This window comes from Platalea leucorodia, assembly GCF_965183815.1.
Source record: "Platalea leucorodia genome assembly, contig: HAP1_HAP1_SCAFFOLD_378, whole genome shotgun sequence".
NCBI lineage: Eukaryota > Metazoa > Chordata > Aves > Pelecaniformes > Threskiornithidae > Platalea > Platalea leucorodia.
Window position 1 is genome coordinate 36,722 of NW_028121204.1, and position 21,675 is coordinate 58,396.

The window sequence follows — 21,675 nt, forward strand, 5'->3', positions numbered from 1 at the left end:
CCAGGAAGGACAGACGGACCCCCCCCCCATAGCCCCAGGAAGGACAGACGGACCCCCCCCCCATAGCCCCAGGAAGGACAGACGGACCCCCCCCCCCCCATAGCCCCAGGAAGGACAGACGGACCCCCCCCCCATAGCCCCAGGAAGGACAGACGGACCCCCCCCCCCCCCCCATAGCCCAGGAGAGGACAGACGGACACCCCCCCATAGCCCAGGAAGGACAGACAGACACCCTCCCCCATAGCCCCAGGAAGGACAGACGGACGCCCCATAGCCCCAGAAGGACAGACGGACCCCCCCCCATAGCCCCAGGAAGGACAGACGGACCCCCCATAGCCCCAGGAAGGACAGACGGACCCCCCCCCCCCATAGCCCCAGGAAGGACAGACGGACCCCCCCCCAAACCCCCAGGAAGGACAGACGGACCCCCCATAGCCCCAGGAAGGACAGACGGACCCCCCCCCCCCCATAGCCCCAGGAAGGACAGACGGACCCCCCCCCAAACCCCCAGGAAGGACAGACGGACCCCCCCCATAGCCCCAGGAAGGACAGACGGACCCCCCCCCCCCCCCCCCATAGCCCCAGGAAGGACAGACGGACCCCCCATAGCCCCAGGAAGGACAGACGGACGCCCCATAGCCCCAGGAAGGACAGACGGACCCCCTCCCATAGCCCCAGGAAGGACAGACGGACCCCCCCCCATAGCCCCAGGAAGGACAGACGGACCCCCCCCCCCCATAGCCCCAGGAAGGACAGACGGACCCCCCCCCCCATAGCCCCAGGAAGGACAGACGGACCCCCCCCCCCATAGCCCCAGGAAGGACAGACGGACACCCCCCCCCCCCATAGCCCCAGGAAGGACAGACGGACCCCCCATAGCCCCAGGAAGGACAGACGGACCCCCCCCCCCATAGCCCCAGGAAGGACAGACGGACCCCCCCCCATAGCCCCAGGAAGGACAGACGGACCCCCCATAGCCCCAGGAAGGACAGACGGACCCCCCCCCCATAGCCCCAGGAAGGACAGACGGACCCCCCATAGCCCCAGGAAGGACAGACGGACCCCCCCCCCCATAGCCCCAGGAAGGACAGACGGACGCCCCATAGCCCCCAGGAAGGACAGACGGACCCCCCCCCCCATAGCCCCAGGAAGGACAGACAGACACCCCCCATAGCCCCAGGAAGGACAGACGGACCCCCCCCCATAGCCCCAGGAAGGACAGACGGACACCCCCCCCCCCATAGCCCCAGGAAGGACAGACGGACCCCCCATAGCCCAGGAAGGACAGACGGACCCCCCCCCCATAGCCCCAGGAAGGACAGACGGACCCCCCCCATAGCCCCAGGAAGGACAGACGGACCCCCCCCCCCATAGCCCCAGGAAGGACAGACGGACCCCCCATAGCCCCAGGAAGGACAGACGGACCCCCCCCCATAGCCCCAGGAAGGACAGACGGACCCCCCCCCCCATAGCCCCAGGAAGGACATACGGACACCCCCCCCCCATAGCCCCAGGAAGGACAGACGGACCCCCCATAGCCCCAGGAAGGACAGACGGACCACCCCCCCCCATAGCCCCAGGAAGGACAGACGGACCCCCCCCATAGCCCCAGGAAGGACAGACGGACCCCCCCCCCCATAGCCCCAGGAAGGACAGACGGACCCCCCCCCCCATAGCCCCAGGAAGGACAGACGGACGCCCCATAGCCCCAGGAAGGACAGACGGGACCCCCCTCCATAGCCCCAGGAAGGACAGATGGACCCCCCCCCCATAGCCCCAGGAAGGACAGACGGACCCCCCCCCCCCATAAGCCCAGGAAGGACAGACGGACCCCCCCCCCATAGCCCCAGGAAGGACAGACGACCCCCCCCCCATAGCCCCAGGAAGGACAGACGGACCCCCCATAGCCCCAGGAAGGACAGACGGACACCCCCCCCCCCCATAGCCCCAGGAAGGACAGACGGACCCCCCCCATAGCCCCAGGAAGGACAGACGGACCCCCCCCATAGCCCCAGGAAGGACAGACGGACCCCCCCCCCCATAGCCCCAGGAAGGACAGACGGACCCCCCCCCATAGCCCCAGGAAGGACAGACAGACCCCCCCCCCATAGCCCCAGGAAGGACAGACGGGACCCCCCCCCCCCCCCATAGCCCCAGGAAGGACAGACGGACCCCCCCCATAGCCCCAGGAAGGACAGACGGACCCCCCCCCCCCATAGCCCCAGGAAGGACAGACGGACACCCCCCCCATAGCCCCAGGAAGGACAGACGGACCCCCCCCCCCATAGCCCCAGGAAGGACAGACGGACCCCCCCCCATAGACCCAGGAAGGACAGACGGACCCCCCCCCCCCATAGCCCCAGGAAGGACAGACGGACCCCCCCCCCCATAGCCCCAGGAAGGACAGACGGACCCCCCCCCATAGCCCCAGGAAGGACAGACGGACCCCCCCCCCCATAGCCCCAGGAAGGACAGACGGGACCCCCCCCCATAGCCCCAGGAAGGACAGACGGACCCCCCCCATAGCCCCAGGAAGGACAGACGGACCCCCCCCCCATAGCCCCAGGAAGGACAGACGGACCCCCCCCCCCCATAGCCCCAGGAAGGACAGACGGACCCCCCCCCCCATAGCCCCAGGAAGGACAGATGGACCCCCCCCCATAGCCCCAGGAAGGACAGACGGACCCCCCCCCCATAGCCCCAGGAAGGACAGACGGACCCCCCCCCCATAGCCCCAGGAAGGACAGACGGACCCCCCCCCCATAGCCCCAGGAAGGACAGACGGACCCCCCCCCCATAGCCCCAGGAAGGACAGACGGACCCCCCCCCATAGCCCCAGGAAGGACAGACGGACCCACCCCCCCCATAGCCCCAGGAAGGACAGACGGACCCCCCCCCCATAGCCCCAGGAAGGACAGACGGACCCCCCCCCCCCCCCCCATAGCCCCAGGAAGGACAGACAGACACCCTCCCCCCATAGCCCCAGGAAGGACAGACAGACACCCTCCCCCATAGCCCCAGGAAGGACAGACGGACGCCCCATAGCCCCAGGAAGGACAGACGGACCCCCCCCATAGCCCCAGGAAGGACAGACGGACCCCCCATAGCCCCAGGAAGGACAGACGGACCCCCCCCCCCATAGCCCCAGGAAGGACAGACGGACCCCCCCCCAAACCCCCAGGAAGGACAGACGGACCCCCCATAGCCCCAGGAAGGACAGACGGACCCCCCCCCCCATAGCCCCAGGAAGGACAGACGGACCCCCCCCCATAGCCCCAGGAAGGACAGACGGACCCCCCCCCATAGCCCCAGGAAGGACAGACGGACCCCCCCCCCATAGCCCCAGGAAGGACAGACGGACCCCCCCCCATAGCCCCAGGAAGGACAGACGGACCCCCCCCCCATAGCCCCAGGAAGGACAGACGGACCCCCCCCCCCATAGCCCCAGGAAGGACAGACGGACACCCCCCCATAGCCCCAGGAAGGACAGACAGACACCCTCCCCCATAGCCCCAGGAAGGACAGACGGACGCCCCATAGCCCCAGGAAGGACAGACGGACCCCCCCCCCATAGCCCCAGGAAGGACAGACGGACCCCCCCCCCATAGCCCCAGGAAGGACAGACGGACCCCCCATAGCCCCAGGAAGGACAGACGGACCCCCCTCCATAGCCCCAGGAAGGACAGACGGACACCCCCCCCATAGCCCCAGGAAGGACAGACGGACCCCCCCCCCCATAGCCCCAGGAAGGACAGACGGACGCCCCATAGCCCCAGGAAGGACAGACGGACACCCCCCCCCCCCCATAGCCCCAGGAAGGACAGACGGACGCCCCATAGCCCCAGGAAGGACAGACGGACCCCCCCCCCCATAGCCCCAGGAAGGACAGACGGACCCCCCCCCCCCATAGCCCCAGGAAGGACAGACGGACCCCCCCCCCCATAGCCCCAGGAAGGACAGACGGACCCCCCCCCCCCCCATAGCCCCAGGAAGACAGACGGACCCCCCCCCCCCCCATAGCCCCCAGGAAGGACAGACGGACCCCCCCCATAGCCCCAGGAAGGACAGACGGACCCCCCCCCCATAGCCCCAGGAAGGACAGACGGACCCCCCCCCATAGCCCCAGGAAGGACAGACGGACCCCCCCCCCCATAGCCCCAGGAAGGACAGACGGACCCCCCCCCATAGCCCCAGGAAGGACAGACGGACCCCCCCCCCATAGCCCCAGGAAGGACAGACGGACCCCCCCCCCATAGCCCCAGGAAGGACAGACGGACCCCCCCCCCCATAGCCCCAGGAAGGACAGACGGACACCCCCCCATAGCCCCAGAAGGACAGACGGACCCCCCCCCCCCATAGCCCCAGGAAGGACAGACGGACACCCCCCCCCCATAGCCCCAGGAAGGACAGACGGACACAGACGGACACGGGCGGGCGTAGCCGGGGGCTCCGTTTATTCCCGGGGGGGCCCCTCCCCCCCTCCTCCGGCCCTGGGGGGGGGGAGGCGTCAGGGGGGGCCGCGCCCCCAGCGCTCATCACCCCCCCAATTAACCACCCCCAATTAACCACCCCATTAATCACCCCCAATTAACCACCCCATTAATCACCCCCCATTAATCACCCCCAATTAACCACCCCCAATTAATCACCCCATTAATCACCCCCCATTAATCACCCCCCAATCACCCCAATTAACCACCCCAATTAACCACTCCCATTTAATTACCCCCAATTAAACAGCCCATTAATCACCCCATTAATCACTCCCTAATTAATCACCCCATTAATCACCCCCTAATTAATCACCTCCAGTAATCACCCCCTAATTAATCACCTCCAATTAAACACCCCCTAATTAATCACCCCAATTAATCACCCCATTAACCCCCCAATTAACCCCCCAATTAACCCCCTAATTAACCCCTAATCACCCCAATCAACCCCCCCAATTACCCCCCCCAATTAATTAACCCCTAATCCCCCCCATGAACCCCCCATTAACCCCCCAATTAATTAACCCCTAATCACCCCCATTAACCCCCCAATTAATTAACCCCTAATCCCCCCATGAACCCCCCCATCGCCCCCCCGCTCACCCTCCTCCGTCGCTGTCACTGGGGCACTGGGGGGGGGGAGAGACGCGTTGGGGGGCTGCTGCCGCCCCCCCAGGTATCGGGGACCCCCCCCGAACCCCAGGGACCGGGACCCCCCCCGAACCCCAGGGACCCCCCAGACCCCAGGGACCCCCCCAGGTATCGGGGACCCCCCCCGAACCCCAGGGCCCCCCCAGGTATCGGGGACCCCCCCCCACCCCCCCCCCCAGCTCCCTTTGGTGGGCGCCTCGGCTCATCACTGGTGCCACTGGTCCCCTCCCGGACCCTTGGGTGCCCCCCCGATCTTGGGGACCCCCCCCTCGATATCGGGGCCCCCCCCAGGTATCGGGGACCCCCCCCCCCCCCCCAGCTCCCTTTGGTGAGCGCCTCTCGGCTCATCGCCGGTGCCACTGGTCCCCTCCCGGACCCTTGGGTGCCCCCCCGATCTTGGGGACCCCCCCTCGATATCGGGGCCCCCCCCAGGTATCGGGGCCCCCCCCAGACCCCAGGGACCCCCCCAGATCTCGGGGACCCCCCCACCCCCCCCCCCAGCTCCCTTTGGTGGGCGCCTCGGCTCATCACCGGTGCCACTGGTCCCCTCCCGGACCCTTGGGTGCCCCCCGATCTTGGGGACCCCCCCCTCGATATCGGGGCCCCCCCCAGATCTCGGGGACCCCCCCAGGTATGGGGGACCCCCCCCCCCCCCCCCCCAGCTCCCTTTTGGTGAGCACCTCTCGGCTCATCGCCGGTGCCACTGGTCCCCTCCCGGACCCTTGGGTGCCCCCCCCGATCTCGGGCCCCCCCCCCCCGGTATCGGGGCCCCCCCCCCCCGGTATCGGGGCCCCCCCCCCGGTATCGGGGCCCCCCCGCACCCCGAATCTCCAGCTTGCACTCGGTGAGGGCCTCCCCCAGCTCGTTGACGGCCCGGCACCCGTAGGTGCCCCCGTCGAAGGCCCGGGCTTGCGGATCTGCAGCGTCAGGACGCCCTGGCTGTGGCGCGCCAGGAACCGCGGGTCCTCCCCGATGGCCACCTGGTTCTTCAGCCAGACCACCCTGGGCTGGGGGCAGGGCACCCCGAGATGCACCCCACGGCACCCCACAGTGCACCCAGGGCACCCCAAAGTGCACCCGGGCACCCCGAGATGGACCCGGGCACCCCAAAACCCCCCGCGTCCCCGGTGCGTCCCCCTCGGGCTGGGGGACCACAAAACCCCGGCCCTGGTTCTGCAGCCAGACCACCCTGGGCTGGGGGCAGGGCACCCCGAGATGCACCCCACGGCACCCCACAGTGCACCCAGGGCACCCCAAAGTGCACCCCGGCACCCCGAGATGGACCCGGGCACCCCAAAACCCCCCGCGTCCCCGGTGCGTCCCCCTTGGCCTGGGGACCACAAAACCCCGGCCCTGGTCCTGCAGCCAGACCACCCTGGGCTGGGGCACCCCACGATGCACCCCACGGCACCCCAAAGTGCACCCAGGGCACCCCAAAGTGCACCCGGGCACCCCGAGATGCACCCGGGCACCCCAAAGTGCACCCGGGCACCCCGAAACCCCCCCACGTCCCCGGTGCGTCCCCCTCGGGCTGGGGGCCCCGAAACCCCCGCCCTGGTTCTGCAGCCAGACCACCCTGGGCTGGGGCACCCCACGATGCACCCCACGGCACCCCACAGTGCACCCAGGGCACCCCAAAGTGCACCCCGGCACCCCGAGATGGACCCGGGCACCCCGAAACCCCCCGCGTCCCCGGTGCGTCCCCCTCGGGCTGGGGGACCACGAAACCCCCGCCCTGGTCCTGCAGCCAGACCACCCTGGGCTGGGGCACCCCACAGTGCACCCCACGGCACCCCACAGTGCACCTGGGCACCCCGAGATGCACCCGGGCACCCCACAGTGCACCCGGGCACCCCAAAACCCCCCGCGTCCCCGTGCATCCCCCTCGGGCTGGGGGACCACAAAACCCCGGCCCTGGTTCTGCAGCCAGACCACCCTGGGCTGGGGGCAGGGCACCCCGAGATGCACCCCACGGCACCCCAAAGTGCACCCAGGGCACCCCAAAGTGCACCCCGGCACCCCGAGATGCACCCGGGCACCCCAAAGTGCACCCATGCACCCCGAAACCCCCCGCGCCCCCGGTGCGTCCCCCTCGGGCTGGGGGACCACGAAACCCCCGCCCTGGTTCTGCAGCCAGACCACCCTGGGCTGGGGCACCCCACAGTGCACCCCACGGCACCCCACAGTGCACCCCACGGCACCCCGAGATGGACCCGGGCACCCCAAAGTGCACCCGGGCACCCCACAGTGCACCCGGGCACCCCGAAACCCCCCGCGCCCCCCGTGCGTCCCCCTCGGGCTGGGGGCTGGGTTAGGGGCACCCCAACACCCCCCAGGACCCCCCCGGGACCCCCCAAACCCCCCGGGACCCCCCAACCCCCCTTAGCCCCCCAAATCCCCCCTTAGCCCCGGACCCCCCCGGGCCCCCCCGGACCCCCCCCCCGCACCTTGGGGTGCCCGCGCACGGCGCAGCTGAGCGCGGTGGTGTAGCCGGCCACGGCCCCCCAACCCCCCCTTAGCCCCCCAAATCCCCCCCTTAGCCCCCCCAATCCCCCCCCAGGACCCCCCCAGGACCCCCCCAGGACCCCCCCGGACCCCCCCGCACCTTGGGGTGCCCGCGCACGGCGCAGCTGAGCGCGGTGGTGTAGCCGGCCACGGCCCCCAACCCCCCTTAGCCCCCCAAATCCCCCCTTAGCCCCCCAAATCCCCCCTTAGCCCCCCCAATCCCCCCCCAGGACCCCCCCCCAGGACCCCCCCGGACCCCCCCGGGCCCCCCGGACCCCCCCCCGCACCTTGGGGTGCCCGCGCACGGCGCAGCTGAGCGCGGTGGTGTAGCCGGCCACGGCGCTGCGGTCCACCAGCGGGGTGAGGAACTGGGGGGCCGAGCGGAAATCGTGGGGCTGGAACTGGGGGGGCTTCAGCGTCAGCCCTGGGGGGGGGGGGGGGGCCACGTCAGGGGGTGGGGACCCCCCCGACCCCCCCAAAATGCCGGGGGGGGGGGGGGCAGGTGTCTGGGCTGTACCCCCAAAATGAGGAGGGGACCTGGGTGTTTGGGGGGGCCCCCCCCCAAAACCACCAAGGGGACCCCGATATTTGGGGGGCCCCCCCACAATCAGAGGGGGACCCAGGTCTCTGGGGGCCCCCCCAAAACCCCAGGGGGACCCCGATATTTGGGGCCCCCCCCCCAACCCCCAGGGGCCCCCGATATTTGGGGGCCCCCCCAACCCCCAGGGGACCCCGATATTTGGGGGCCCCCCCCAACCCCCAGGGGGGACCCCGATATTTGGGGGCCCCCCAACCCAGGGTGACCCCGATATTTGGGGCCCCCCCCAACCCCCAGGGGCCCCCGATATTTGGGGGCCCCCCCAACCCCCAGGGGACCCCGATATTTGGGTGCCCCCCCCAACCCCCAGGGGGACCCCGATATTTGGGGGCCCCCCAACCCAGGGTGACCCCGATATTTGGGGCCCCCCCCCAACCCCCAGGGGACCCCGATATTTGGGGGCCCCCCCAAACCCCGAGGGGGACCCCGATATTTGGGGGCCCCCCCCGCAAACCCCCAGGGGGACCCCGATATTTGGGGTGCCCCCCACAATCAGAGGGGGACCCAGGTGTCCGGGGGACCCCCCCAACCCCCAGGGGACCCCGATATTTGGGGGCCCCCCCAAACCCCGAGGGGACCCCGATATTTGGGGGCCCCCCCAACCCCCAGGGGACCCCGATATTTGGGCCCCCCCCCCAACCCCCAGGGGGACCCCGATATTTGGGGGGCCCCCCACAATCAGAGGGGGACCCAGGTGTCCGGGGGACCCCCCCAACCCCCAGGGGACCCCGATATTTGGGCCCCCCCCCAACCCCCCAGGGGACCCCGATATTGGGGTGCCCCCCCCCAACCCCCCAGGGGACCCCCGATATTTGGGGCCCCCCCCCAACCCCCAGGGTGACCCCGATATTGGGGTGCCCCCCCCAACCCCCAGGGTGACCCCGATATTGGGGTGCCCCCCCCAACCCCCAGGGGCCCCCCGATATTTGGGGGGCCCCCCCCAACCCCCAGGGGCCCCCCCGGACCTGCTTTGGGGATGAGGGCGGTGTTGGCGGAGAGGCCGGGGCTGTCGCTGAGGCCGCACAGGTTCTCGCTGAACACCCGGAACAGGTACTCGTTCCCCACCACCAGCTCCGACACCGTGCAGCGGGGCGGCCGGTTGTGCTCGTACACCGTGAACCACTCCTGGGGGCAGCCATGGGGCAGCTATGGGGCAGCTGTGGGGCAGCTGTGGGGCAGCCGTGGGGCTGGGGGGCAGCTGGGGGGCTGGGGGGCTGCTGGGGGGCTGGGGGGCAGCTGGGGGGCTGGGGGGCAGCGGGGGCGGCCGGTTGTGCTCGTACACCGTGAACCACTCCTGGGGGCACGGGGGGCAGCTATGGGGCAGCCGTGGGGCTGGGGGGCAGTTGGGGGTCCGGGGGGCGGCTGGGGGCAGTTGGGGGGCGGCAGGGGGGGCGGTTGGGGGGGCGGGGAGCCCCTCACCATGGTTCTCTTGTCGGCCTTCTGCAGGGTGTAGCCGGTGACCTCGCAGTTGCCGTCGTCCTGGGGGGGCTCCCACTCCAGCAGCGCGTTGCAGCCCCACACCTCCTTCACCCGCACCCCCCGCGGGGGGCCCGGCCGCTCTGCGCCCCGGCACCCGTCACCCCCCAACCCCCACACCCCCACATACCCCCACACCCCCCACACCCCCCCCACATACCCCCCACACCCCCCCCACATACCCCCACACCCCCACATACCCCCACATACCCCCCACATACCCCCCACATACCCCCACACTCCCACATACCCCCCACATACCCCCCACATACCCCCCACACCCCCCAAATACCCCCCACATACCCCCCACACCCCCCCCACACCCCCACACACCCCCACATACCCCCACATACCCCCCACATACCCCCCACATACCCCCACACTCCACATACCCCCCACATACCCCCCACATACCCCCCACACCCCCACACCCCCACATACCCCCCACATACCCCCCACACCCCCCAAATACCCCCCACACCCCCACATACCCCCACACTCCCACATACCCCCACACCCCCACATACCCCCCACACCCCCACATACCCCCACATACCCCCACATACCCCCCCACACCCCCACACCCCCACACACCCCCCACACCCCCACATACCCCCCCCACATACCCCCCACACCCCCACACCCCCCCACACCCCCCCACACCCCCACATACCCCCACATACCCCCCACACCCCCACACCCCCACACACCCCCCACATACCCCCCCACACCCCCACACACCCCCCACACCCCCACATACCCCCCCCACATACCCCCCACACCCCCACACCCCCCCCACACCCCCCACACCCCCACACCCCCCACACCCCCACATACCCCAAATACCCTCCCACACCCCCCAACACCCCAAATACCCCCAGACACCCCCCAGTACCCCCAAAACGCTCCCAGCACCCCCCAGTACCCCCAGTACCCCCCAACACCCCCCCATCCCCAAATACCCCAACACCCCCAAAACAGCCCCCCGCACCCCCCAGCAACACCCCCCCCCAACCCCCCCGAAACGTTCCCAGTGCTCCCAGTGCTCCCAGTGCCCCCACTGCTCCCAGTGCCCCCAGTGCTCCCAGTACAGCCCATCCCAGTGCTCCCAGTGCCCATTGACGACACCCAACGGCGACGCCCGCCACGTTCTCGATCCCCATCGCCCCAAGTGGTGCCAACCCAGCTCCCCCTCCCAGTGCTCCCAGTGCTCCCAGTGCCCCCAGTGCTCCCAGTGCTCCCAGTGCTCCCAGTGCCCCCAGTGCTCCCAGTACAGCCCATCCCAGTGCTCCCAGTGCTCCCAGTGCTCCCAGTGCTCCCAGTACAGCCCATCCCAGTGCTCCCAGCGCCCATTGACGACACCCAACAGCGACGCCCGCCACGTTCTCGATCCCCATCGCCCCAAGTGGTGCCAACCCAGCTCCCCCCTCCCAGTGCTCCCAGTGCCCCCAGTGCTCCCAGTGCTCCCAGTGCCCCCAGTGCCCCCAGTGCTCCCAGTGCTCCCAGTACAGCCCATCCCAGTGCTCCCAGCGCCCATTGACAACACCCAATGGCGACGCCTGCCACGTTCTCGATCCCCATCGCACCAAGTGGTGCCAACCCAGCCCCCCCCTCCCAGTGCTCCCAGTGCTCCCAGTGCCCCCAGTGCTCCCAGTGCTCCCAGTACAGCCCATCCCAGTGCTCCCAGTGCCCATTGACGACACCCAACGGCGACGCCCGCCACGTTCTCGATCCTCATCGCACCAAGTGGTGCCAACCCAGCTCCCCCTCCCAGTGCTCCCAGTGCTCCCAGTGCCCCCAGTGCTCCCAGTGCTCCCAGTACAGCCCATCCCAGTGCTCCCAGCGCCCATTGACGACACCCAACGGCGACGCCCGCCACGTTCTCGATCCTCATCGCACCAAGTGGTGCCAACCCAGCTCCCCCTCCCAGTGCTCCCAGTGCTCCCAGTGCCCCCAGTGCTCCCAGTGCTCCCAGTACAGCCCATCCCAGCGCTCCCAGTGCCCATTGACGACACCCAACGGCGACGCCCGCCACGTTCTCGATCCCCATCGCCCCAAGTGGTGCCAACCCAGCTCCCCCCTCCCAGTGCTCCCAGTGCTCCCAGTGCCCACAGTGCCCCCAGTGCTCCCAGTACAGCGCATCCCAGTGCTCCCAGTGCTCCCAGTGCTCCCAGTGCTCCCAGTACAGCCCATCCCAGTGCTCCCAGTGCCCATTGACGACACCCAATGGCGACGCCCGCCACGTTCTCGATCCCCATCGCCCCAAGTGGTGCCAACCCAGCTCCCCCCTCCCAGTGCTCCCAGTGCTCCCAGTGCCCCCAGTGCCCCCAGTGCTCCCAGTGCTCCCAGTACAGCCCATCCCAGTGCTCCCAGTGCCCATTGACGACACCCAACGGCGACGCCCGCCACGTTCTCGATCCCCATCGCACCAAGTGGTGCCAACCCAGCTCCCCCCTCCCAGTGCTCCCAGTGCCCCCAGTGCTCCCAGTGCTCCCAGTGCCCCCAGTGCCCCCAGTGCTCCCAGTGCTCCCAGTACAGCCCATCCCAGTGCTCCCAGCGCCCATTGACAACACCCAATGGCGACGCCTGCCACGTTCTCGATCCCCATCGCACCAAGTGGTGCCAACCCAGCTCCCCCCTCCCAGTGCTCCCAGTGCTCCCAGTGCCCCCAGTGCTCCCAGTGCTCCCAGTACAGCCCATCCCAGTGCTCCCAGTGCCCATTGACGACACCCAATGGCGACGCCCGCCACGTTCTCGATCCTCATCGCCCCAAGTGGTGCCAACCCAGCTCCCCCTCCCAGTGCTCCCAGTGCCCCCAGTGCTCCCAGTACAGCCCATCCCAGTGCTCCCAGCGCCCATTGACGACACCCAACGGCGACGCCCGCCACGTTCTCGATCCCCATCGCCCCAAGTGGTGCCAACCCAGCTCCCCCTCCCAGTGCTCCCAGTGCCCCCAGTGCTCCCAGTGCCCCCAGTGCTCCCAGTACAGCCCATCCCAGTGCTCCCAGTGCCCATTGACGACACCCAACGGCGACGCCCGCCACGTTCTCGATCCCCATCGCACCAAGTGGTGCCAACCCAGCTCCCCCCTCCCAGTGCTCCCAGTGCTCCCAGTGCTCCCAGTGCTCCCAGTGCTCCCAGTGCTCCCAGTACAGCCCATCCCAGTGCTCCCAGTGCCCATTGACGACACCCAACGGCGACGCCCGCCACGTTCTCGATCCCCATCGCACCAAGTGGTGCCAACCCAGCTCCCCCTCCCAGTGCTCCCAGTGCTCCCAGTGCCCCCAGTGCCCCCAGTGCTCCCAGTACAGCGCATCCCAGTGCTCCCAGTGCTCCCAGTGCTCCCAGTGCTCCCAGTACAGCCCATCCCAATGCTCCCAGCGCCCATTGACGACACCCAACAGCGACGCCCGCCACGTTCTCGATCCCCATCGCCCCAAGTGGTGCCAACCCAGCTCCCCCTCCCAGTGCTCCCAGTGCTCCCAGTGCCCACAGTGCCCCCAGTGCCCCCAGTGCTCCCAGTACAGCCCATCCCAGTGCTCCCAGTGCCCATTGACGACACCCAACGGCGACGCCCGCCACGTTCTCGATCCTCATCGCCCCAAGTGGTTCCAACCCAGCTCCCCCCTCCCAGTGCTCCCAGTGCTCCCAGTGCCCCCAGTGCCCCCAGTGCTCCCAGTACAGCCCATCCCAGTGCTCCCAGTGCCCATTGACGACACCCAACAGCGACGCCCGCCACGTTCTCGATCCCCATCGCCCCAAGTGGTGCCAACCCAGCCCCCCCCTCCCAGTGCTCCCAGTGCTCCCAGTGCCCCCAGTGCTCCCAGTGCTCCCAGTGCCCACAGTGCTCCCAGTACAGCCCATCCCAGTGCTCCCAGTGCTCCCAGTGCTCCCAGTGCCCACAGTGCCCCCAGTGCCCCCAGTGCTCCCAGTACAGCCCATCCCAGTGCTCCCAGTGCCCATTGACGACACCCAACGGCGACGCCCGCCACGTTCTCGATCCCCATCGCCCCAAGTGGTGCCAACCCAGCTCCCCCTCCCAGTGCTCCCAGTGCTCCCAGTGCCCCCAGTGCCCCCAGTGCTCCCAGTACAGCGCATCCCAGTGCTCCCAGTGCTCCCAGTGCTCCCAGTGCTCCCAGTACAGCCCATCCCAGTGCTCCCAGCGCCCATTGACGACACCCAACAGCGACGCCCGCCACGTTCTCGATCCCCATCGCACCAAGTGGTGCCAACCCAGCTCCCCCTCCCAGTGCTCCCAGTGCTCCCAGTGCCCACAGTGCCCCCAGTGCTCCCAGTACAGCCCATCCCAGTGCTCCCAGCGCCCATTGACGACACCCAACGGCGACGCCCGCCACGTTCTCGATCCCCATCGCCCCAAGTGGTGCCAACCCAGCTCCCCCTCCCAGTGCTCCCAGTGCCCCCAGTGCTCCCAGTGCCCCCAGTGCTCCCAGTACAGCCCATCCCAGTGCTCCCAGTGCCCATTGACGACACCCAACGGCGACGCCCGCCACGTTCTCGATCCCCATCGCACCAAGTGGTGCCAACCCAGCTCCCCCTCCCAGTGCTCCCAGTGCTCCCAGTGCCCCCAGTGCCCCCAGTGCTCCCAGTACAGCCCATCCCAGTGCCCCCAGTCCCCCCAGCCCCAGTGCTCCCAGTACAGCCCATCCCAGTGCTCCCAGCGCCCATTGACGACACCCAATGGCGACGCCCGCCACGTTCTCGATCCCCATCGCCCCAAGTGGTGCCAACCCAGCTCCCCCCTCCCAGTGCTCCCAGTGTTCCCAGTGCTCCCAGTACAGCCCATCCCAGTGCTCCCAGCGCCCATTGACGACACCCAATGGCGACGCCCGCCACGTTCTCGATCCCCATCGCACCAAGTGGTGCCAACCCAGCTCCCCCTCCCAGTGCTCCCAGTGCTCCCAGTGCCCACAGTGCCCCCAGTGCTCCCAGTGTTCCCAGTGCTCCCAGTACAGCCCATCCCAGTGCTCCCAGTGCCCATTGACGACACCCAACGGCGACGCCCGCCACGTTCTCGATCCCCATCGCACCAAGTGGTGCCAACCCAGCTCCCCCCTCCCAGTGCTCCCAGTGCCCCCAGTGCTCCCAGTGCTCCCAGTGCCCCCAGTGCCCCCAGTGCTCCCAGTGCTCCCAGTACAGCCCATCCCAGTGCTCCCAGCGCCCATTGACGACACCCAACGGCGACGCCCGCCACGTTCTCGATCCCCATCGCCCCAAGTGGTGCCAACCCAGCTCCCCCTCCCAGTGCTCCCAGTGCCCCCAGTGCTCCCAGTGCCCCCAGTGCTCCCAGTACAGCCCATCCCAGTGCTCCCAGCGCCCATTGACGACACCCAATGGCGACGCCCGCCACGTTCTCGATCCCCATCGCCCCAAGTGGTGCCAACCCAGCTCCCCCCTCCCAGTGCTCCCAGTGTTCCCAGTGCTCCCAGTACAGCCCATCCCAGTGCTCCCAGCGCCCATTGACGACACCCAATGGCGACGCCCGCCACGTTCTCGATCCCCATCGCACCAAGTGGTGCCAACCCAGCTCCCCCCTCCCAGTGCTCCCAGTGCTCCCAGTGCTCCCAGTGCTCCCAGTACAGCCCATCCCAGTGCTCCCAGTGCCCATTGACGACACCCAACGGCGACGCCCGCCACGTTCTCGATCCCCATCGCCCCAAGTGGTGCCAACCCAGCTCCCCCCTCCCAGTGCTCCCAGTGCTCCCAGTGCCCACAGTGCCCCCAGTGCCCCCAGTGCTCCCAGTACAGCCCATCCCAGTGCTCCCAGTGCCCATTGACGACACCCAACGGCGACGCCCGCCACGTTCTCGATCCCCATCGCCCCAAGTGGTGCCAACCCAGCTCCCCCCTCCCAGTGCTCCCAGTGCCCCCAGTGCTCCCAGTGCCCCCAGTGCCCCCAGTGCTCCCAGTGGTCCCAGTACAGCCCATCCCAGTGCTCCCAGCGCCCATTGACAACACCCAATGGCGACGCCTGCCACGTTCTCGATCCTCATCGCACCAAGTGGTGCCAACCCAGCTCCCCCTCCCAGTGCTCCCAGTGCTCCCAGTGCCCCCAGTGCTCCCAGTACAGCCCATCCCAGTGCTCCCAGTGCCCATTGACGACACCCAACGGCGACGCCCGCCACGTTCTCGATCCTCATCGCACCAAGTGGTGCCAACCCAGCTCCCCCTCCCAGTGCTCCCAGTGCTCCCAGTGCCCCCAGTGCTCCCAGTGCTCCCAGTACAGCCCATCCCAGTGCTCCCAGTGCCCATTGACGACACCCAACGGCGACGCCCGCCACGTTCTCGATCCCCATCGCCCCAAGTGGTGCCAACCCAGCTCCCCCTCCCAGTGCTCCCAGTGCTCCCAGTTCCCCAGTGCTCCCAGTGCTCCCATTCCCTCCCAGTGCCCCCCGTGCTCCCAGCGCCCACCGATGACGCGGAGGCGCAGGACGGCGCTGTCCTCCATGTTCTCGATCTGCAGGCGCAGCCCGTACTCGCCCGAGTGGTGCCGCGCCGCCGCCCGGATGAAGAAGACGGTGTCGGCCTCCGAGGTGCGGATGTGGACGTCCTCCCCCAGCGCCTGCCCCTCCTTCGTCCACGTCACCCGCGGCCGCGGCTTCCCCTGCGCCGGGGCCTCCTCAGCGCCACCCACGGCGCCGTGGGGCGGCCCCATGGCGCCGGGGGGCTGGGGGGCACCTTGGTGCCGTGGGGTCGGGAGGTTCCCCCTACGGTGCTGTGGGGCTGGGAGGTCCCCTTGTGGTGCTATGGGGCTGGTGGCTGCCCTAGAGCGCCGTGGGGCGGCCCTATGGCGCTGTGGGGCGGCCCCATGGCGCCGGGGGGCTGGGAGGGCACCTTGGTGCCGTGGGGTCGGGAGGTTCCCCCTACGGTGCTGTGGGGCTGGGAGGTCCCCTTGTGGTGCTATGGGGCTGGTGGCTGCCCTAGAGCGTTGTGGGGCGGCCCTATGGCGCTGTGGGGCGGCCCCATGGCGCCGGGGGGCTGGGGGGGCACCTTGGTGCCATGGGGTTGGGAGGTTCCCCCTACGGTGCTGTGGGGCTGGGAGGTCCCCTTGTGGTGCTATGGGGCTGGTGGCTGCCCTAGAGCGCTGTGGGGCGGCCCTATGGCGCTATGGGTCGGCCCCATGGCGCCGGGGGGCTGGGGGGCACCTTGGTGCCGTGGGGTCGGGAGGTTCCCCCTACGGTGCTGTGGGGCTGGGAGGTCCCCTTGTGGTGCTATGGGGCTGGTGGCTGCCCTAGAGCGCTGTGGGGCGGCCCTATGGCGCTGTGGGGCGGCCCCATGGCGCCGTGGGGCTGGAGGGCACCTTGGTGCCATGGGGTTGGGAGGTTCCCCCTACGGTGCTGTGGGGCTGGGAGGTCCCCTTGTGGTGCTATGGGGCTGGTGGCTGCCCTAGAGCGCTGTGGGGCGGCCCTATGGCGCTATGGGTCGGCCCCATGGCGCTGGGGGGCTGGGGGGCACCTTGGTGCCGTGGAGTCGGGAGGTTCCCCCTACGGTGCTGTGGGGCTGGGAGGTCCCCTTGTGGTGCTATGGGGCTGGTGGCTGCCCTAGAGCGCCGTGGGGCGGCCCTATGGCGCTGTGGGGCGGCCCCATGGCGCTGTGGGGCTGGGAGGGCACCTTGGTGCCGTGGGGTCGGGAGGTTCCCCCTACGGTGCTATGGGGCTGGGAGCTCTCCCTAGGGTGCTATGGGGCTGGTGGCTGCCCTAGAGCGCCGTGGGGCTGGGAGGTCCCCCTAGAGCGCCGTGGGGCTGTGGGCCCCCCCGCCCCCGCCGTGGGGCAGCCCCCCGCGCCCCTCACCTGGAAGGGGATGACGAGGTTGACCTGCTCCCCCACCTTCCGCACGTAGGTCTGGCGCAGCTGCCGCGGCAGCCGGATCTTGGGGCGCTCTGGGGCGGGAGAGAGGAGCCGTGGGGCAGGGGCGAGGCCACGGGGGGCTGCCCCACGCCTCTGCCCCATGGCCGCCCCATGGCCGCCCCATGGCCACCCACCCACCATCTCGCGGATGGCGATGGCCTGGGCCAGCGTGGCCCAGCGAGAGGAGCCGTGGGGCAGGAGCGAGGCCACGGGGGGCTGCCCCACGCCTCTGCCCCATGGCTGCCCCACGCCTCTGCCCCACGGCTGCCCCACACCTCTGCCCCACGGCGACGTACCCACGATCTCGCGGATGGTGACGGGCTGGGCCAGCGTGGCCCAGCGAGAGGAGCTGTGGGGCAGGGGTGAGCCCATGGGGGGCTGCCCCACAGCTCTGCCCCATGGCTGCCCCACACCTCTGCCCCACGGCCGCCCCACGGCGACGTACCCACGATCTCGCGGATGGTGACGGGCTGGGCCAGCGTGGCCAAGCGAGAGGAGCCGTGGGGCTGGGGTGAGCCCATGGGGGGCTGCCCCACGCCTCTGCCCCACGGCTGCCCCACGGCCGCCCCACGGCGACGTACCCACGATCTCGCGGATGGTGACGGGCTGGGCCAGCGTGGCCCAGCGAGAGGAGCCGTGGGGCTGGGGCGAGGCCACGGGGGGCTGCCCCACAGCTCTGCCCCACGGCTGCCCCACACCTCTGCCCCACGGCGACGTACCCACGATCTCGCGGATGGTGACGGGCTGGGCCAGCGTGGCGGGCGGGCTCCTGCCGGCGATGTTGACGCCGACGACGCGGAAGAGCAGCCGCTCGCCCGTGGGCAGCCCCCGCACCGTGAAGCCGCAGCGCTCCACCAGCTCCGTGTTGGCCGGGACCCACTCGTCCGCTATGGGGCAGGGGCGGGGGGAGGTTGGGGGGCAGGGGAATGGGGTTATGGGGGGGGGGGGGATGGGGGGGGGGGTGCTATGGGGTGGGATATGGGGTTGGGGGCAGGGGGTTGGGTGCTATGGGGTGGGATATGGGGTTGGGGGCAGGGGGTTTGGTGCTATGGGGTGGGGATATGGGGTTGGGGGGCAGGGGTTGGGTGCTATGGGGTGGGATATGGGGGTGGGGGGCGGGGGTTGGGTGCTATGGGGTGGGATATGGGGTTGGGGGGCAGGGGTTGGGTGCTATGGGGTGGGGATATGGGGTTGGGGGCAGGGGGTTGGGTGCTATGGGGTGGGGATATGGGGTTGGGGGGCAGGGGTTGGGTGCTATGGGGTGGGATATGGGGTTGGGGGCAGGGGTTGGGTGCTATGGGGTGGGGATATGGGGTTGGGGGGCAGGGGGTGGGGGGGTTAGGGCTCTATGGGGCAGGGTTAGGGGGCAGGGTTAGGGGGCAGCAACTCAAGGCAGAGCCCCCCCCCCCGCTATGGGTCAGGGTCCCCTCCCTGCTATGGGTCGGTGCCCCCATGGGTGGGGGTCCCGTGGGTGGGGGTCCCGCTATGGGTCAGGGTCCCCATGGGTCAGGGTCCCCATGGGTCAGGGTCTCCTCTCCCGCTGTGGGTCAGGGTCCCCACTATGGGCAGGGGTCCCCGCTATGGGTGGGGGTCCCATGGGTGGGGGTCCCATGGGGGGGGGGTCCCCGCTATGGGTCAGGGTCTCCCCGTGGGTGGGGTCCCCACTATGGGTGGGGGTCCCCGCTATGGGTTGGTGCCCCCGTGGGCGGGGGTCCCGTGGGCAGGGGTCCCATGGGTGGGGGGTCCCATGGGCGGGGGTCCCGGCTATGGGTGGGGGTCCCCGTGGGTGGGGTCCCCGCTATGGGTCAGGGTCTCCCTGTGGGCGGGGGTCCCGGCTATGGGTGGGGGTCCCGTGGGTGGGGGGTCCCATGGGTGGGGGTCCTGGGGGCGGGGGTCCCTGCTGTGGGTGGGGGGTCCCGGGGTGGGGGGTGCCGGGGTGGGGGTCCCGTAGGGGGGGTCCCTGCGATGGGGGGGTGCCGGGGCGGGGTCCCTGCTGTGGGCGGGGGGTCCCGTGGGGGGGGGTCCCGTGGGGGGGGGTGCCGGGGCGGGGGTCCCTGCTATGGGTGGGGGTCCCGTGGGGGGTCCCGTGGGGGGGGTCCCTGCTGTGGGTGGGGGTCCCGTGGGGGGGGGTCCCTGCGATGGGGGGTGCCGGGGCGGGGGGTCCCTGCGATGGGTGGGGGTCCCGGGGGGGGGTCCCCGGGGGGGGGTCCCTCACCGCCCCTCAGCGGCAGAACTCCACGGCGTAGCCGTCGATGCCCCCCGCCCCCAGGCGCTCGGGCGGGCGCCACTTCAGCGTGGCCGTGGTGTCGGTGACGTCCTCCAGCACCAGGTGGGTGGGCTCGCTCGTGGGGGCTGGGGGCGCCCCGCGTCACCCCCGGCCCCCCCCAATCCCCCAGGGCCCCCCCGGGCCCCCCCCCGGCACCCCCAATCCCCCCAGCACCTCCAGGACCCCCCCCAGGACCCCCCAAATCCCCCCCCGGACCCCCCAGGACCCTCCATGACCCCCCAGACCCCCTCTCTTGTCCCCAAGGAGCCCCCAGGACCCCCCCCAGGACCCCCCAGACCCCTCAGGACCCCCCCAGGACCCCCCCCCAGGACCCCCCAGACTCCCCCAAATCCCCCCAGGACCCCCCCAGGACCCTCCATGACCCCCCAGACCCCCTCTCTTGTCCCCCAGACTCCCCCAGGACCCCCCCCAGGACCCCCCAGACCCCCCCAGGACCCCCCCAGACCCCTCAGGACCCCCCCAGACCCCCCAGGACACCCCAGACTCCCCCAAATTCCCCCTGGGACCCCCCCAGGACCCCCCAAATTCCCCCAGTACCCTCAGGACCCCCCCCAGGACCCTCCATGACCCCCCAGACCCCCTCTCTTGTCCCCCAGGACCCCCCCAGGATCCCCCTGGGACCCCCCCATATCCCCCCAGGACCCCCCAGTTTCCCCCCCAGGACCCCTCAGGACCCCCCCAAATCCCCCCAGTTTCCCCCCAGTTTCCCCCCAGTTTCCCCCCAGTTTCCCCCCAGGACCCCCCAGTTTCCCCCCAGTTTCCCCCCAGCCCCCCCCCCAGCCCCCCCCCCGGGCCCCCCCCCAGCCCCCCCCCCCGGCCCCCCCCCGGCCCCCACCGATGGGCATGAAGGGCTGGGTGTTGTGGCTGGGCTGGGAGACGCCGATGGCGTTGAGGGCGAAGACGCGCATCTCGTAGAGCACCCCCTCGATCAGGCGCGGGGCCTCGAAGGCCGTGGCCGCCTGCGCCTCGAAGTTCAGCTTCATCCAGCGCAGCGAGCCCTTCTTCCTCCTCTCCACCAGGTACCCTGCGGCGGGGGGCACGCGGGGGGGGGGCACGCGTGGGGGGGGGGCACGCGTGGGGGGGGCACGCGTGGGCGGGGGGCACGCGGGGGGGGGGGCACGCGTGGGGGGGGGGCACGGGTGGGGGGGGGGCACGCGTGGGGGGGGGCAAGCGTGGGGGGGGGGCAAGCGTGGGGGGGGCACGCGTGGGGGGGGGCACGCGTGGGGGGGGCACGCGTGGGGGGGGGCAACGCGTGGGGGGGGGCAAGCGTGGGGGGGGCACGCGTGGGGGGGGGCACGCGTGGGGGAGCGGGCACGCGTGGGGGGGGGCACGCGTGGGGGAGCCCCCGCCCCACCAGGGACCCTGCGGCGGGGGGGCACGGACACGCGGGGGGGGCACGCGTGGGGGGGGGGCACGCGTGGGGGGGGGGGCACGCGTGGGGGGGGGGCAAGCGTGGGGGAGCGGGCACGGGTGGGGGAGCCCCCCGCCCCACCAGGGACCCTGTGGTGGGGGGCACGCGTGGGGGGGGGCACGCGTGGGGGGGGCGGGCACAGGTGGGGGAGCCCCCGCCCCACCAGGGACCCTGCGGCGGGGGGCACGCGTGGGGGGGGCACGCGTGGGGGGGGAGACACGTGTGGGCAAGGGAGACACAGGGTAGGGAGACGCGTGGGCAGGGACACGCGTGGGGGGGAGGACACGTGTGTGGGAGGGGACAGGCGTGGGCAGGGCTGCAGGCAGGGCTGCAGGCAGGGCTGCAGGCAGGGGGGCAGGCAGGGGGGGCAGGCAGGGCTGCAGGCAGG

At 70.9% G+C, this 21,675-nt stretch overlaps 2 protein-coding genes across 2 annotated transcripts in view; both read right to left on the reverse strand.

Annotated features, from left to right (window-relative positions):
- Nucleotides 1-20,904, reverse strand: part of LOC309604138 (myosin-binding protein C, fast-type-like) — a gene marked incomplete at both ends in the record, with an annotated part of 22,964 nt that extends 2,060 nt beyond the window's left edge. Inside the window, 9 exon segments of the mRNA XM_082339050.1 lie at nucleotides 7,937-8,073; nucleotides 9,213-9,372; nucleotides 9,667-9,806; nucleotides 16,153-16,345; nucleotides 17,533-17,621; nucleotides 18,309-18,476; nucleotides 19,805-19,811; nucleotides 19,814-19,941; nucleotides 20,712-20,904. Of these exon segments, the coding sequence (XP_082195176.1) occupies nucleotides 7,937-8,073; nucleotides 9,213-9,372; nucleotides 9,667-9,806; nucleotides 16,153-16,345; nucleotides 17,533-17,621; nucleotides 18,309-18,476; nucleotides 19,805-19,811; nucleotides 19,814-19,941; nucleotides 20,712-20,904 (1,215 nt within the window).
- On the reverse strand, nucleotides 4,424-7,648 carry LOC309604134 (myosin-binding protein C, fast-type-like; the record flags this gene model as incomplete). The annotated part of the gene is made up of 4 exons (XM_082339046.1): nucleotides 4,424-4,490; nucleotides 5,097-5,122; nucleotides 5,966-6,151; nucleotides 7,592-7,648. Coding segments are annotated over 4 exons (306 nt in total), but the record flags the coding sequence as incomplete, so codon positions are not given.
- Nucleotides 20,905-21,675: the final 771 nt, after the last annotated feature.